The sequence below is a fragment of the Oncorhynchus nerka genome, linkage group LG7 (assembly GCF_034236695.1).
Source record: "Oncorhynchus nerka isolate Pitt River linkage group LG7, Oner_Uvic_2.0, whole genome shotgun sequence".
Lineage (NCBI taxonomy): Eukaryota > Metazoa > Chordata > Actinopteri > Salmoniformes > Salmonidae > Oncorhynchus > Oncorhynchus nerka.
Genome location: NC_088402.1, coordinates 65875252 through 65889477, shown reverse-complemented (window position 1 = coordinate 65889477; position 14226 = coordinate 65875252). Strand labels below are relative to the sequence as shown.

Genomic DNA, 14226 nt, shown 5'->3' with positions numbered 1-14226 from the left:
AGCCAGAAAACACTTCCTCAAAATAATGAATTTAAGATATCTCAATAAATTGTCATAAGTTGATATTTTTTTGCAGAGGAGAATGTTTGGTGCAGTATTTCTCAAGTGAAAAATGTGCAAGAAAACTGGTCTTCTATCGTTGAATGACAACAAACACGTAATTGAAGAATCCCTACTGTTAACCGATCACGGACAAAAGGGCGTAGACTTCCGATTCCGAACTTTGGCTTGCCTTGAGTGGGAAAAAAACTGCTGAAAAAACCCTTGTCGAAGGCCAAAACAAATAAAAAATTCACAAAATGTTGTCATAATATATGCATGAATCGTTTTGGATTGGATGCATTTAAAATTTTTTTTATTTAACTAGGCAAGTCAAGTAAGAACAAATTCTTATTAACAATGACTTCCTAGGAACAGTGGGTTAACTTCCTTGTTCAGGGGCAGAAGGACAGATTTTTACCTTGTCAGTTCGGGGATTCGATCTTGCAACCTTTCGGTTACTCGTCCAACGCTCTGACCACTAGGCTACCTGCCGTCCCTTCTCAACTCTCTTGCTTAAAAACATGAATCAATGAATAAAATGGACCAGCACTCGACAGTTGGAATTTAAGTCTTTCTTTTAGGCAACATGTCCTACTAGCACACTTTATTAACTATATGGGTCCCCATGGGTCTGTGCTCACGTTCTGCTCTGTCATTGTCTTTATTCACAGTCCCTGAACTGAAGGAGAGGATCCAGGCATGGATGAGAGAGAAGCAAGGCCAGGGACGTTTCCTCTAATGACAGCCCAACTTCAACCCACCCCCCCGCCCCGCCGTCAGTAAGGGATGTTACCACCATTAATTCACCATGCCTGAAGTAAATACCATCAAGAACGGGGGGAAAACTCAAGATAAATAAATGAAACCTGATTTTATTTTTCTTCCCTTTATCCTTATTTTCTCGGGTCATCATCTGAAGGCCCTTAGCTCTAAAATGAAACATAATAAAGTTAAGACTTTTAAAAGGTTTGTGCTCATGACTTTGTGTATATATGTACGTAACACTGCAAGGATAAGCAGCTGTCACAGGTCTTAGCAGCAGAATGCATTTCTTCATTCATTGTTTATTTTCCCTCGGTTTTGTGACTTTATGTATACTTTGTTAGATTAATTATTACATTTCAGCTTTATGAAGGGACGGATGATACATTTAGGATTGGGATACATTTTGGTTGTCTTGGTGGTAAAACTTTAAACAAGACATTGAAAAGAAAGTGGCTGAACTAATTCACAATATTGTTTATCATAACCATACAGTTTACAGTACAACATGCACACATCTTGTGCCGTTTGCTGACGAGGCTTGGGAAATGAGAATACATATTTAAAAATGTAGCTTGAAATGAACGTGCTAGATTGTCTTGTAGACAAACAAAAACTAATTGTGGGCTTAATTTGATGAAAGTGGTAAGTGAAGCATTAGTTTAAATTATGTATGGTTGGTTAGTTTGGTTGTCTCCCTGTTGATGACAGACGAGTGAATACATTTTTGTTTGCATGGCCTATAGTTCAAAACCTCCCAAGCGCCTCATGGCAAACCCTCTTACGATGGAGCAGAACGGTCATAAGACAATATAAAGCATCTTTGTAGCATGAACACCATTGGAAGAACAGCAGGATATAGGAACACATCTCCCACAGCAGGATATAGGAACACATCTCCCACAGCAGGATATAGGAACACATCTCCCACAGCAGGATATAGGAACACATCTCCCACATCAAGAGGTCTCTCAAAGCTCACTGTTTCTTAATCCTTACCCAGGTTGCTGACTTAAATGCCCAGACCCAATTCGTTCCGTCCCTCTCCTCCTTAGCCCTAACCCTTCGAAGTTTGCCGATCTGAAGGGTCTGAAAAGGTATTAACTGTGTAGTGTATATTGCATTTACTTTATGGATCTGCAAACATCGAAGGGGTAGGAAGTGAATTGGGAGTGGCTAACTGTAACTTAAGGCTCGCACACATCTCACCAAATGTTGATCTCAATGTTTTTCTATATGTAAAATCAGTTTGCAAATTAGGTTGAGGTGCCAAGTGCTCTCTGCCAGCAAATGCTATTTGTGCGTCTGAGCCCTGAAAGGAAAACTCTACTCAGCAAAATGCATCAACATGACGTGGCAAGTGACACTTTGCTTCTTGATAGTCCAATATCTTAACTTGACTGCTGATATGCTAAACATTTTGTGACTGTATCAACAATTGACTAATGGAACAAAATGCCAATATAGTTTGAGTGGATTTTTCCTTTAACTGTACAGGAATTTGTTTATTTTACCCACATACCTGTTTTGGAATCCAGGACTTTGAATTGAAATAAATGATGATGCACACAGGTTTACAGCTATTGTTGAAATTACTTTTTCAACTGGGATGGGTTATTTAATTATATTAAGCAAAATGGGTTTATTGATTAATCTACAGAAATGGACCTTCATAATATTACATTTGGATAATATAGATCTATTGAATTCCTATGCGCAACTGTAATGTAATTGTTTTCCAATTGGAACAAATAAAAAACGAAGCATGTCAATGCAAATAGGTGTAAAGGTATTAAACTATTCCTCTACATTCAAAGAAGTTTGAGCACAATCATCAAATACTGCTTCATTCCTTTGAATGAAAGTTACAATTAGTTTGGAATCGAGCCATTTCTAAACAATGTTAACACACACTTCCCACGCGCCTGGTTGTCAAATATAAGTAGGAAGGCAGGGTATGTAAACACCTTGATTATTACTACTGGTAATTAACTAGCATTACAGGGTACAGGAGTTGTCCAGCAATTATACATAAATACTATGCAACTGTACAATAAACAATTATTTAATGAAGTTATAATAGTCGGTCGTTCAGGCATTGATGGTGTTGGGGAGCCTTACTTTCCAGGCTAAAAAGCTGCAACAAAATGGTTTGCCTGTCTCACTACTATACTACAGAAGCTATTAGTGTTGTTTCAGTGACATGGCCTTTATTTTTTTCAAGGATCACACTCTTGATCAGGGGCAATAATCCTTCATATCAGTTTTTATTTTATTTCACCTTTATTTAACCAGGTAGGCTAGTTGAGAACAAGTTCTCATTTACAACTGCGACCTGGCCAAGATAAAGCATAGCAGTGTGAACAGACAGCAACACAGAGGTACACATGGAGTAAACAATAAACAAGTCAATAACACAGTAGAACATTTTTTATTTATTTTTATTTAAAAAAAGAGTATATACATTGTGTGCAAAAGGCATGAGGTAGGCAAATAATTACAATTTAGCAGATTAACACTGTTGGAGTTCCTATGTCTGTGGACTGTTAGAATCAGATGGGGCAAAGACGCATGCAATTGATTTATAGTGAAATCATTAGAAAAATCATGAGATGCTTAAGTCTGTAGGGAAAGGTCTATCTATGTCTGTGAAAATTTCTATGAATTACTGTGTAATTACACTTTCTCCTGTTAGGGGGCGCCTATACACTTTGGTCCCTGTCTAGACCTTCGTAGTGCGGTGACAGCGGTACAGGGAGCGGTAAGAAACCCTGCAGTATGGCGTCACGGCCAAATGCAACGGCCCCATCGTATTTCGTGGAGTTCTATTGGCTCCCCAACGCATTGCTCATGCATTAGTCTGATTTCATTGGCTTATCAAACTGACAATCAGTCTAGTCGAAAGGGAGTTGACGTAATCTTTTCAGTAAATCAAGGTACTCTATCTGTTCTTTTTTTGCTTGTGTGCAGATATACGACCGCTTTTCATCTGAACTGGAAAATAACCTCATCAAGGAAGCAACGAATGCAGTGGAAGCCTGTCTGGTGGAGACTTAAACACTGCTATAATGGGTGTTTTTCATAAAAGTGGGCTTGACCATTTTTTTGCGAGCATACTCTGATGAACAATATTATACTTAATTGTAACGCTTATTTGTTTTCTCTACTTTTCTATGGTGTTCTAGTCTTCGTTTCGATCTTCAAAAGTAAGTTGCATAAACATGACCTGTTTCATTTCATTCCGTTTTTACTGTAGAGCGAGCGACTTTTTGTTGTTGCTTTTCCTTAAGATTAATTTAGTAATCTGTTGTATTCTGATCGCAAACGTTTAAAATACTTTGTTCTGATTTGATATCAAATAGACTACCTATGCACGATGGTATTGTTGTAAGTGATCCCAAAACGAATATCCTGCGCGTGAAGTCATTATCGCGAACGGCGACATAAGGCCATTCAAATCAAATGTCTTTATAACGCCATTTTTATATCCGCAGATGTCACAGTGCTTCTACAGAAACCCGTCCTAAAACCACAAATAGAAAGCAAGGCAGATGTAGAAGCACCGTGTCTAGGAAAAACTCCCTAGAAAGGCAGGAACCTAGGAAGAAGGTTTGATTTCGTCAGTACGATATCTGCTGGTTTTAGTAATGGGCCTACATTGTTTCACTTAATCTTACAAACATTTGGTATGTGTTGCCAAATGCTTTGCAACAATTTCTAATGTTTACCACTAGCCCTTTTCAAATTTCGAAAATATTTTTTCTAAACATTTTTCAATGTGTAGCCAGGTCTCTGTGCGTTTGCGTATACCAAATATGGTAGATAGAATTGCATGGGCGTATGCCTCGGCTAGTAAATGGCTGACTGCAAGGACATGGTGAAAACATCAGATTTCTGCTAGTCGATGCTGGGCCCTTTTCTAGAGATTGTACAAACTAACAATCCTAATGAAATTGTCAGTATGTAGACTAATAGCTATACCTAATAGGCAGTCTACTGTTTTTATTCAGACATTTATTTATGTAGCATATCGGTATAATGTAGCCTCTATGCGATGAGTCGGCCATATTGTAGGCTCCTCTAAACTAGTCTGAGCATTTGGCCTACAAACTGAGATAACGGGAATTAGGTTTCGTTATTTGACCCTTTAGTGCCCTATACTTGTAATCTGAGAGAAATGCATAATATTTCAGATTTTAATGACGAGTGACATCCACTTTAGACCTTCTGTTGTCGTTTCTCCAATTGCTTTGTATTATATTTAAATGTGATGCTATTTAACAGCTTGTCAACATTGTGGCCTTATCACCTATTTTACCCCTAGTATCGAATCTAACAAGTCATCCCTTTATTACTTATGACAACATGCATTGAATTTGTATGTAATTCTAAAGTAATAGTTTTTCTTTCTTCAGGAGAGTAATTTTTGGAATCATACTACTGGGTACTGGGTGAAAGTCCTAAACTGCTGCCATGTCTGGGGCGTCTGTGAAAGTCGCTGTCCGAGTTCGTCCCTTTAACTCGAGAGAGACAAGCAAGGACTCAAAATGCATCATTCAGATGCAAGGCAATTCTACCAGTAAGTAACACACACAAACATACACACATATATGATATCCTCATGATATTTTGGACCACTTGACAGATACAAATCTAGCTTCATGACACATTGGTTTCCACATGCCCAAGCCAGCTCTGTACCTTAGGGGTCTTGGTTGAAAACAGTAGAATGAACAAAGTGAATGCATCAGTGTTGAAAAGAAACAGCCTGAAAAGGGAAGGAAAGCTGTTCTGAGTGAATTCCTCTTTGTAAAGAGATGCATGCCTGAGGAGCCTCAGTGTGAGAAATGCTGAGTTGGTCCATTCTGACACAGTTTGTGTCCCTAATGGAACCTTATTCCCCATATAGTGCACTACTTTTGACCAGGAACCATAGTGCACTACTTTTGACCAGATTCCTATGTAGGGAATAGAGTGCCATTTGGGATGCATTCAGAGCCTGCTCTTTGGGCTTTCTTCCCCCTTTCTATTCATCAATGCCTTGTCCCACAGTTGGGACTATTTGATATTGGTAGCAGTGCTTATCACTGGTCTGGAGTGTGTGGTTATGTCATCCCCGAGTTGACGTGGAATACTCCAGAAAACACAAGTTCTACTCCACGCAGCCTTTTGGTGCACCTTCGAGGGCAGACAGTAGAACTGTTTTGAGAACATGCCCTGTAATATTAGGTGGACAGTTCATATGTAGAAAATAGACAAACTATGAAACATCAAAGTGGATGTTCCAGTATATGGAAAAACCAACAGTTATGATATAAAGCAAAACTGTTTTCGAAGAGTAGTTGGACCTCTGTGCTGCTACCAGCTCAACCATAAGCATTCCTGTAATTTAGAAAATCGCTCTCTACAAGAGGTTGAAACAAACAAAATGGCCTTAATTGCTATTCAGTTGCTGTATCAGCAGATGGAATTTGTCCCCATCCAATAGCATATAATGGGAATCAATGATTCAGATGGATGTTGTACAGGCATATTTAATGTGCTGCCCAAAGCTAAGGTCCAAGTGACAGCACAGCAATATCACATTTCTGTTAGCACAGAGAAAATGAGGATAACGCTATAATGTTGAATATAGAGATGTGCTATTTGGAAAAGGAGATGTCGCTGTCATGTTTTTTCCTCCTTAGTAATTTAGTCATTTTGGATTTATCCAATGTTACAAATCCTTTTGGATGTTTTTAGCCAGTGATTCACCATGTCCACTTGTGACTATGGGTCACCATTTTTTTTTTTTAAGGGATAGTTCATTCAAACGCATCCACATTTTTTTTCCTATGTACTGAAAGTGCCCTGTCTTGAAAAGTTGACTGGAAATGTAAAATAAAATGGTATTTTATTAACAGTGGATTAATGAACAAAATACTAAAATGTACTTTTTGAGTGAACTATAGTTATTCCAAAACCGGTCTTTGAATGGCACATTAAAACCCTCATGAGACAAACGCCATCTCATTCATGTCAGGTAGTTATACGCCTTGTTATAATATTGACCTGGTACTCAGAGCTTGTAACACAACCCTTTTATCAACCTGTTCCATGAACTGGTTTTGATTTGCCTTGAAGTTCAGTTGTCGCCTTTAGTCATTTGTGTTATTTCAATCACACCAGCTGGTCGTTGATTGCATCCATCAATGCCACACTTGCATGCACTTCCTAAGGACCAAACCTATCCAAAGGAAAGCTTTTAGCAGAATCCTGAATCTTTTACTTCACATCCTGATGCTTTTTCATTAGGCCAATGACACTTCGAGGTGCCCTGGGTGACTTGTGGTGTGTAGCAGAGCTATGTTTTTTTTGTGGGGGGTGAGTAGCAGAGGGGGAGAGGGAGGCTGCAGCAGTCTTTCTTCTCTTCCTATCACATGCACAGATTGCAGAGCAGTACTCCATTGCAGATGGTATAATGAGAATGCTGTCTTGCCCATGGCAGGCAGGCCCACATGCATTCATAGTCCAGACTGTCAGCCAATGAGAGAACATGCCCTTTATGCAGGTCACTTCAGTGTTTCCCTAACATTGTATAGGTGAGTCTCCCTACCACCGCCTAAAAATGTGGATATGGGTTCAGTTGAAAAATTGGGTTAACCCCCTAGAGTCGATGTCCGCCCCCCCACGGAAATCTAATTAGCGTTGGGGGAAAAAATCCCCATCAAAATCTGTCTGTTTAAGCTAGATATATCTTCTTCTTTTTTTGTTGCATGGGCTGTGTCTCAATCTGCCAATGGCAACCTTCCACATCTGCGGTGGAAGGTGGCCGAATTACAGTGGTGTTTGTCAGACCGTGAGACATCCCGAAAACCGTTCTTCTCACAAACGTCTAGCGTCCGAACAGTTTGGGCTACACACTAATATGACTCCTCTATGGAAAGGTGAGACTCTCACAAATGCATATATGTCGGTTGTTTTGCTCTATTTTTTATTTTTTTATTAAAAAATGAATGCAAGTATGTGTGGAAGTAGTTTAGTGCCAAAACAAATTGGTTAATTATTGGTAAATTAAAAAATATATGTAATTTCCTGATCTTTCTTATCTCTCAGATATAGGACCGACACCGAACAAACTTCCTTTTGATAGATTTCTTTGACTGTTTTTCCATGTATGAATCTGTTATTCAATATGTTTCTTTGTGCTAATAGCATTAAGGCCAAATGCAATTTTATATCAAATATTTATGCCTAAAGGGATCCTAAAATTCAAAATCCAATAGGTAAATGATCCTTGGTATGATGATCTTAAAACATTTCCATATGTTAGATTAGTAGAACTGCTTTTTTTGCTGTGTGAAGAGCTCTGCCAAATAGCATTGAATATAGGTTCTCTGCAGTCTTCATTAATATACTGAACATTTCTGCTTATGCCCTATCCATCAACTGTCGATGTGAGATTTAACCCTCTTAATACTTACAAAGATGTACCTAAGATGCTGTAATTTTATTTATACAATTGTTATAGGGGAAACACTGAGTTGGGGCTATATAATGATGCTTCTATCACTACCTAATATAATGCGCCCCTTCCCAAAAATCTCGAAAGCCATTACAGAGGAATGTTCTACCACTGTACACTGATGTTTTGGGAAGGTATTTCTCTCATAATTGAAGGCATTCTTTGATCATCTCTGTGGCGCTGAAGGAATAGAACTGAACAATTGAACAAAGCCTTCCTTCTGTTTACGAGGTTGTACGTGAAGCACAGGTTTTGAAGACCGCAACATGTGTATATGGATGACATGTCATTGTTTAGCTAAGATGAACCTCTTTCCTGCAATGCACCATCATATTGTTATTTTACAGAAGTCCCACTTGAAAACATCTGGGCCGTAATTAACCAAGTGTTTTAGAGTAGGAGGCAGGGCTGATCTAGGATCAGTTTAGCCTTTTAGATCATAATGAATAAGAACATGGAGGACCTGATCCTAGATCAGCACACCTACACCGAGACACTAAATACGTGCCCCGATCACCCCTGTCCATTCACTCTTATCTAAAAGGAAAAATCTGTTTCTAGATTATCATTCCTACTTTGAGACTTTTCTAATCCAGGCTCTGTTTTCGTGTGTGTGTGTGTATATATATCTCTCTATATATATATATATATATATATATATATATATATATATATATATATATATTCTCAATGTCCTTCGGTTGTGTTGTATTTCTGCTACCCTTTAGATATAGTTGTAATTTAAATGGGATGGAGAGAGGCCTGATTTACAGTAGGGTGTCTGTCTACGGATAAGCCTGGTCAGCTTGCTGAGAGAAAGCAGCTGTGTTTTTTACTGGGCTGTGATGCTCCCCTTATTGTTGTCATTCTGTTGCCACCCTCCCTCAAGGTGTGTGTTCATTTGTGTCTGTGTCAAGGGCATGTGCCATCACTCTCCCTCTCTACTTTCCTCTGTGATTATACAATGTGCAGGGGATGAATTCAAGGCCTCTGCGAGCAGGGTGATACTAAGCAAGGTCTCTTTCAATGGAGACCTGTGCTCAGACATACCATTGCCAAAGTAATTAGCCGGAAATTTCACAAAATGGGTTACGGCACTAGCTAGCGTTAGAACACTATGTGGACAGATCTTATGAGTTTAAAGCCTACCCTTAATGATGAGCCAGATGTGCTGCTCACAATGGTCCATGTGTCTTGTTATGTAAGCCATGTGTTCTATTCCCCCTCCCCCATCACTCGTATATGTAGCGTGGTGGTTTGCGGCGGTGTCAAAGAAGGTTCACTGCTACACTATCGCAAGGCTAACAGTGTTAGATTACAAATGTACTGTATAACATGGTTGATTGCTGCAGCAAAGAAGGTCCTCTGATATGCTATTGCTAGGCTAACAGTGCGGGCTAGGCTAATGCTAACCTATTAAATGTGCATAACCAGATTCACATGTCTTCAGTGCTTAAAGGGATACTTTGGGATTTTGGCAATGATGCCCTTTATCTACTTCCCCAGAGTCAGATGAACTGTGAATATTGTTTTTATGTCTCTGTCTTATATGATGGAAGTTAGGGGTAGTTTTGCGAGCCAATAATAACTAGCATTACCCACAGACTTCCAGTCATTGCACTATCTATGAGCATGCTAGCAATATCCCTATCAAGATTCACTATGCAGAAATCGCTCCACCATTTCTTTGTTGCAAAAATTCTAGAAGTTAACGTAATTTCTTTTTTTGTGACAAAAACATATATAGTGTCTTTGTTCCATCTAAAACGCTGTTAAATATATTTTCAGCTGTTTTGAAGCTGGTGTACAAAACAGAAAGTAAAACATGCAAAAACAAAATTTTAAGAACGGGAAGCATAGAAGTGGTGCACACGGAACAGATCTACCGCTTCTTAGACTTGCTTTCAATGAGCGAAAACAGGTTTTTAGAAATGTTGGCAACTTTATAATTTTTTTTTAAAAACATACCTTATTTACATAAGTATTCAGATCCTTTGCTATGAAACTCGAAATTGAGTTCAGGTGCATCCTGTTTCCAGTGATCATCCTTGAGATGTTTCTACAACTTGATTCAATTGATTCAACATGATTTGGAAAGGCACACACCTGTCTATGTAAGGTCCCACAATTGACAGTGCATGTCAGAGCAAAAACAAAGCCATGAGGTCGACGGAGTTGTCCGTAGCGCTCCGAGACTGGATTGAGTCTAGGCACAGATTTGGGGAAGGATACCTAACCATTTCAGCATTGAAGGTCCCCAAGAACACAGTTGCCTCCATCATTCTTAAATGGAAGAAGTTCTGAACCACCAAGACTCTTCCTAGAGCTGGCCACCTGGCCAAACTGAGCAATCGTGGGAGAAGGGCCTTGGTCAGGAAGGTGAGCAAGAACCTTATGGTTACTCAGAGCTCTAGAGTTCCTTTGTGGAGATGGTTGTCCTTCTGGAAGGTTCTCCCATCTTTGCAGCACACCACCAATCTGCCCTTTATGGTAGAGTGGCCAGAAGAAAGCCACTCTTCAGTAAAAGGCACATGACAGCCTGCTTGGAGTTTGCCAAAAGGCACCTGAAGACTCTCAGACCATGAGAAACAAGATTGAACTCTTTGACCTGAATGCCAAGCGTCATGTCACTTGGGCTTCCGAGTGGCACAGCAGTCTAAGGCACTGCATCTCAGTGCTAGAGGCGTCACTACAGACCCTGTTTCGATTCTAGGCTGTATCACAACCAGCCGTGATTGGAAGAGCAGCACACAATTGGCCCAGTGTCGTTCGGGTTTGGTCGGGGAAGGCCGTCAATTGTAAATAAGAATTTGTTCTTAACGGACTTTTTTTTTTTAATTAAAAAGAGAAAAAATGTAATGGTAGTGGCATCATCATGCTGTGGGCATGTTTTTCAGCGGCAGGAACTGGGAGACTCTTCAGGATCGAGGAAAAGCTGAACTGAGCAAAGTACAGAGATCCTTGATGATAACCTGCTCCATAGCCCTCAAGACCTCAGACTGGGGTGAAGGTTCACCTTCAAACAGGAGAACGACCCTAAGCACACAGCCAAGACAACGCAGAAGTGGCTTCGGGACAAGTCTCTGAATGTCCTTGAGTGGCCAAGCCAGAACCCGATCGAGCATCTCTGGAAAGAACTGAACATAGCTGTGCAGCGTCGCTCCCCATCCATCCTGACCAAGTTCAAGAGGATCTGCAGAGAAGAATGGGAGAAACTCCCCAAATACAGGTGTGCCAAGCTTGAAGTGTCATTCTCAAGAAGACTCAATGCTGTAAATCCCTGCCAAAAGTGCTTCAACAAAGTACTGAGTAAAGGGTCTGAATACTTATGTAAATACTTTTGCAAAAAAAAATCAATCTGTTTTTGCTTTGTCATTATGGGGTAGTGTGTGTGTACATTGAGGGGGGGAAATCATTTAATACATTTTTAGAATAAGGCTGTAACATAACAAAATGTTGAAGAAGTCAAGGTCTGAATACTTTCCGAATGGACTGTATATGCACTCTTCAGGTTTCCGCTCACTGTTCTCTGTACCTGTTAGTGTGCATGCTCTTCCACTGCAGAATGCAAGAATATTGTCAAAGTACTAGTATGTTCCCTCAAAATACACTCCCTATTTACTTTCAAAATAGCATTGGCCAGCTGACTCGTTCCAGGTATGTTGTCTGAGTAAAGCCAAATGTGTATATACTACACCAGGTATTTCCAAACTGAGGTACGCGCAATGCTTTCGGGGGTATGCCAAATAAAAATGTGATTTGCATTTTTAAAAAAACTTTTAAATCACTTTTTCAAACAGTCCGTTTATATTTTGTAACGGGGCGAAACATTTGGGTGAGGTTTTTTTTTCTCGCCTGAGCAGCCTTGTTTCACTGCCAAAAATAAAATGAAACCATCTAGTGTTCAGCGAAATAACACAATATCAAATGCAGGTAGCCTACTCAAATAATTAACATCCAATCACATTAACTGTTACTCTCTCACGGGAATTCCACTAACGGTCCGTATGTAGCCAAACATAGTGGCTGCTCATTCCGTTTGCTCGAAAATGGTTAAAAAAGTACGGCCTGTGTCCATAGAGAGACATACCAGCTCTACTGGTAGAACTGCTCCTACCAGCAGTACTACACCTGCACCTGTTAGCACAAGTTGTTCTGCCTCCAATTCTAGCATCAGTAATTTTACATTTGTTGTTAGCCCAGAAAGCACCCAACAACAGACAGGGACGTTGGCCCATCGAAGAGGCGCAAATATGAGGACGACATTGATTTGAGGTTCACTTATATTGTGTGTAGTGCTTTTCCTCAGCCACAGTGTGTTATATGTGCAAATGTACTCTCACAACTCAATGAAACCTTCACTCTTGTGCAGATGTTTAGAAACAAAGCAGTTTTTTTTTTTTTTTTTTTTTTGCGAGAATAAAGACTACTTTCAAGTAGTAAGACATGTATAAAAGCAACAGATATCATTAATAAGAAGGGACTAGAAGCGTCTTATATGGTGAGCTACCGAGTGGCTAGGACAGCCAAGCCCCATACTATTGTGGAGGACTTCATTCTTCCTACTGCCGTGGATATGGCTGGGACAATGCTGGGGGAAAAGGCCCCAAAAAATTATACACACTACGCCTCCATCAAATAACACTGTTTCACGATGCATCCGTGACATGGCAGGAGATGTTTTGAAAAATTACTGCTTCGCATACAAGCCAGTGAATTATATGCGTTACAGCTGGATGAGTCAACAGACGTGGTGGGCCTGGCACAGCTCCTGGTATATGTCTGTTAAGTTTATGGGGGGTCAATTAAGGAAGACATCTTCTTCTGCAAACCACTGGAAAACAGGACAACAGGAGAGGATATTTTTAAAGTGTCTGGACAGCTTTGTGACATCAAATGGACTTTGGTGGTCAAGATGTGTTAGCATTTGCGCCATTAGTACAGATACCATGACAGGGAGACATAGTGGAATGGTAACGCGCGTGCAAGCAGTTGCTCCCGACGCCACTTGGGTATACTGCAGCATCCACCGAGAGACTCTTGCTGCCAAGGGAATGCCTGACAGCTTGAAAGACGTTTTGGGCACTACAGTGAAGGTGGTTAACTTTGTTAAAGCAAGGCCCCTGAACTCTCGTGTATTTTCTGCACTATGCAATGATATGGGCAGCGACCATGTAATGCTTTTACAACATACAGAGGTGCGCTGGTTATCAAGGGGCAAAGTATTGACACGTTTTTCTTTTTAAATAAATAAATTGAGAGACGAGCCTAAAGTTCTCTTTACTGACCATAAATTTCACTTGTCTGACCGCTTGCATGATGATGAGTTTCTCACACGACTGGCGATCTGGGTGATGTTTCTTCTCACCTGAATGATCTGAATCTAGGATTACAGGGACTCTCCGCAACTATATTCAATGTGCGGAACAAAATTAAGGCTATGATTAAGAAGCTGGAGCTCTTTTCTGTCTGCGTTAACAAGGACAACACACAGGTCTTCCCATTGTATTATTTTTTTTGTGCAAATTAACTCAAGCTTACGAACAATGTCAAATGTGATATAGCGAAGCACCTGAGTGAGATGGGTGCAGGTACTTTCCAGAAACAGACGACACAAACAACTGTATTTGTTATCCCTTTCATGCCTGCCTCCAGTAGACGTACAGATATCTGAAAAAGAGAGCCTCATCGAAATGGCAACAAGCGGTTCTGTGAATTTAATCAGAAGCCCCTGCTGGATTTCTGGATAGTGCTGCGCACAGAGTATCCTGCCTTGGCAAAACGCGCTGTTAAGACACCGATGCCCTTTGCAACCACATACCTATGTGAGAGTGGATTCTCGGCCCTCACTAGCATGAAAACGAAATACAGGCACAGACTATGTGGGAAATTATTTAAGACTGAGACTCCAATACAAC

The 14226-nt window shown here is 40.2% G+C and overlaps 2 protein-coding genes across 23 annotated transcripts in view; both read left to right on the top strand.

Moving 5' to 3' along the window:
* ube4b (ubiquitination factor E4B, UFD2 homolog (S. cerevisiae)) overlaps window positions 1–2376 on the top strand; it is a 42471-nt gene extending 40095 nt beyond the window's left edge. For all 4 annotated transcript variants that reach the window (XM_029664573.2, XM_029664572.2, XM_029664576.2 and 1 more), the window contains one exon: window positions 714–2376. In XM_029664573.2, coding sequence (XP_029520433.2) covers window positions 714–781 — 68 coding nt within the window. In that variant the 3' untranslated portion in view covers window positions 782–2376. The remainder of the gene's footprint in view (window positions 1–713) is intronic.
* A 1333-nt stretch (window positions 2377–3709) lies between these two features.
* Window positions 3710–14226, top strand: part of kif1b (kinesin family member 1B) — a 111180-nt gene continuing 100663 nt past the window's right edge. For 6 of the 19 annotated variants that reach the window (XM_065020725.1, XM_065020726.1, XM_029664553.2 and 3 more), the window contains exons 1-2: window positions 3711–4010; window positions 5220–5383. In XM_065020725.1, the coding sequence (XP_064876797.1) occupies window positions 5278–5383 (106 nt within the window). In that variant the 5' untranslated portion in view covers window positions 3711–4010; window positions 5220–5277. Of the gene's footprint in view, window positions 4011–5219; window positions 5384–14226 lie in introns of all 19 variants that reach the window. The other 13 variants (XM_065020721.1, XM_065020724.1, XM_065020723.1 and 10 more) reach the window with 5 other exon arrangements.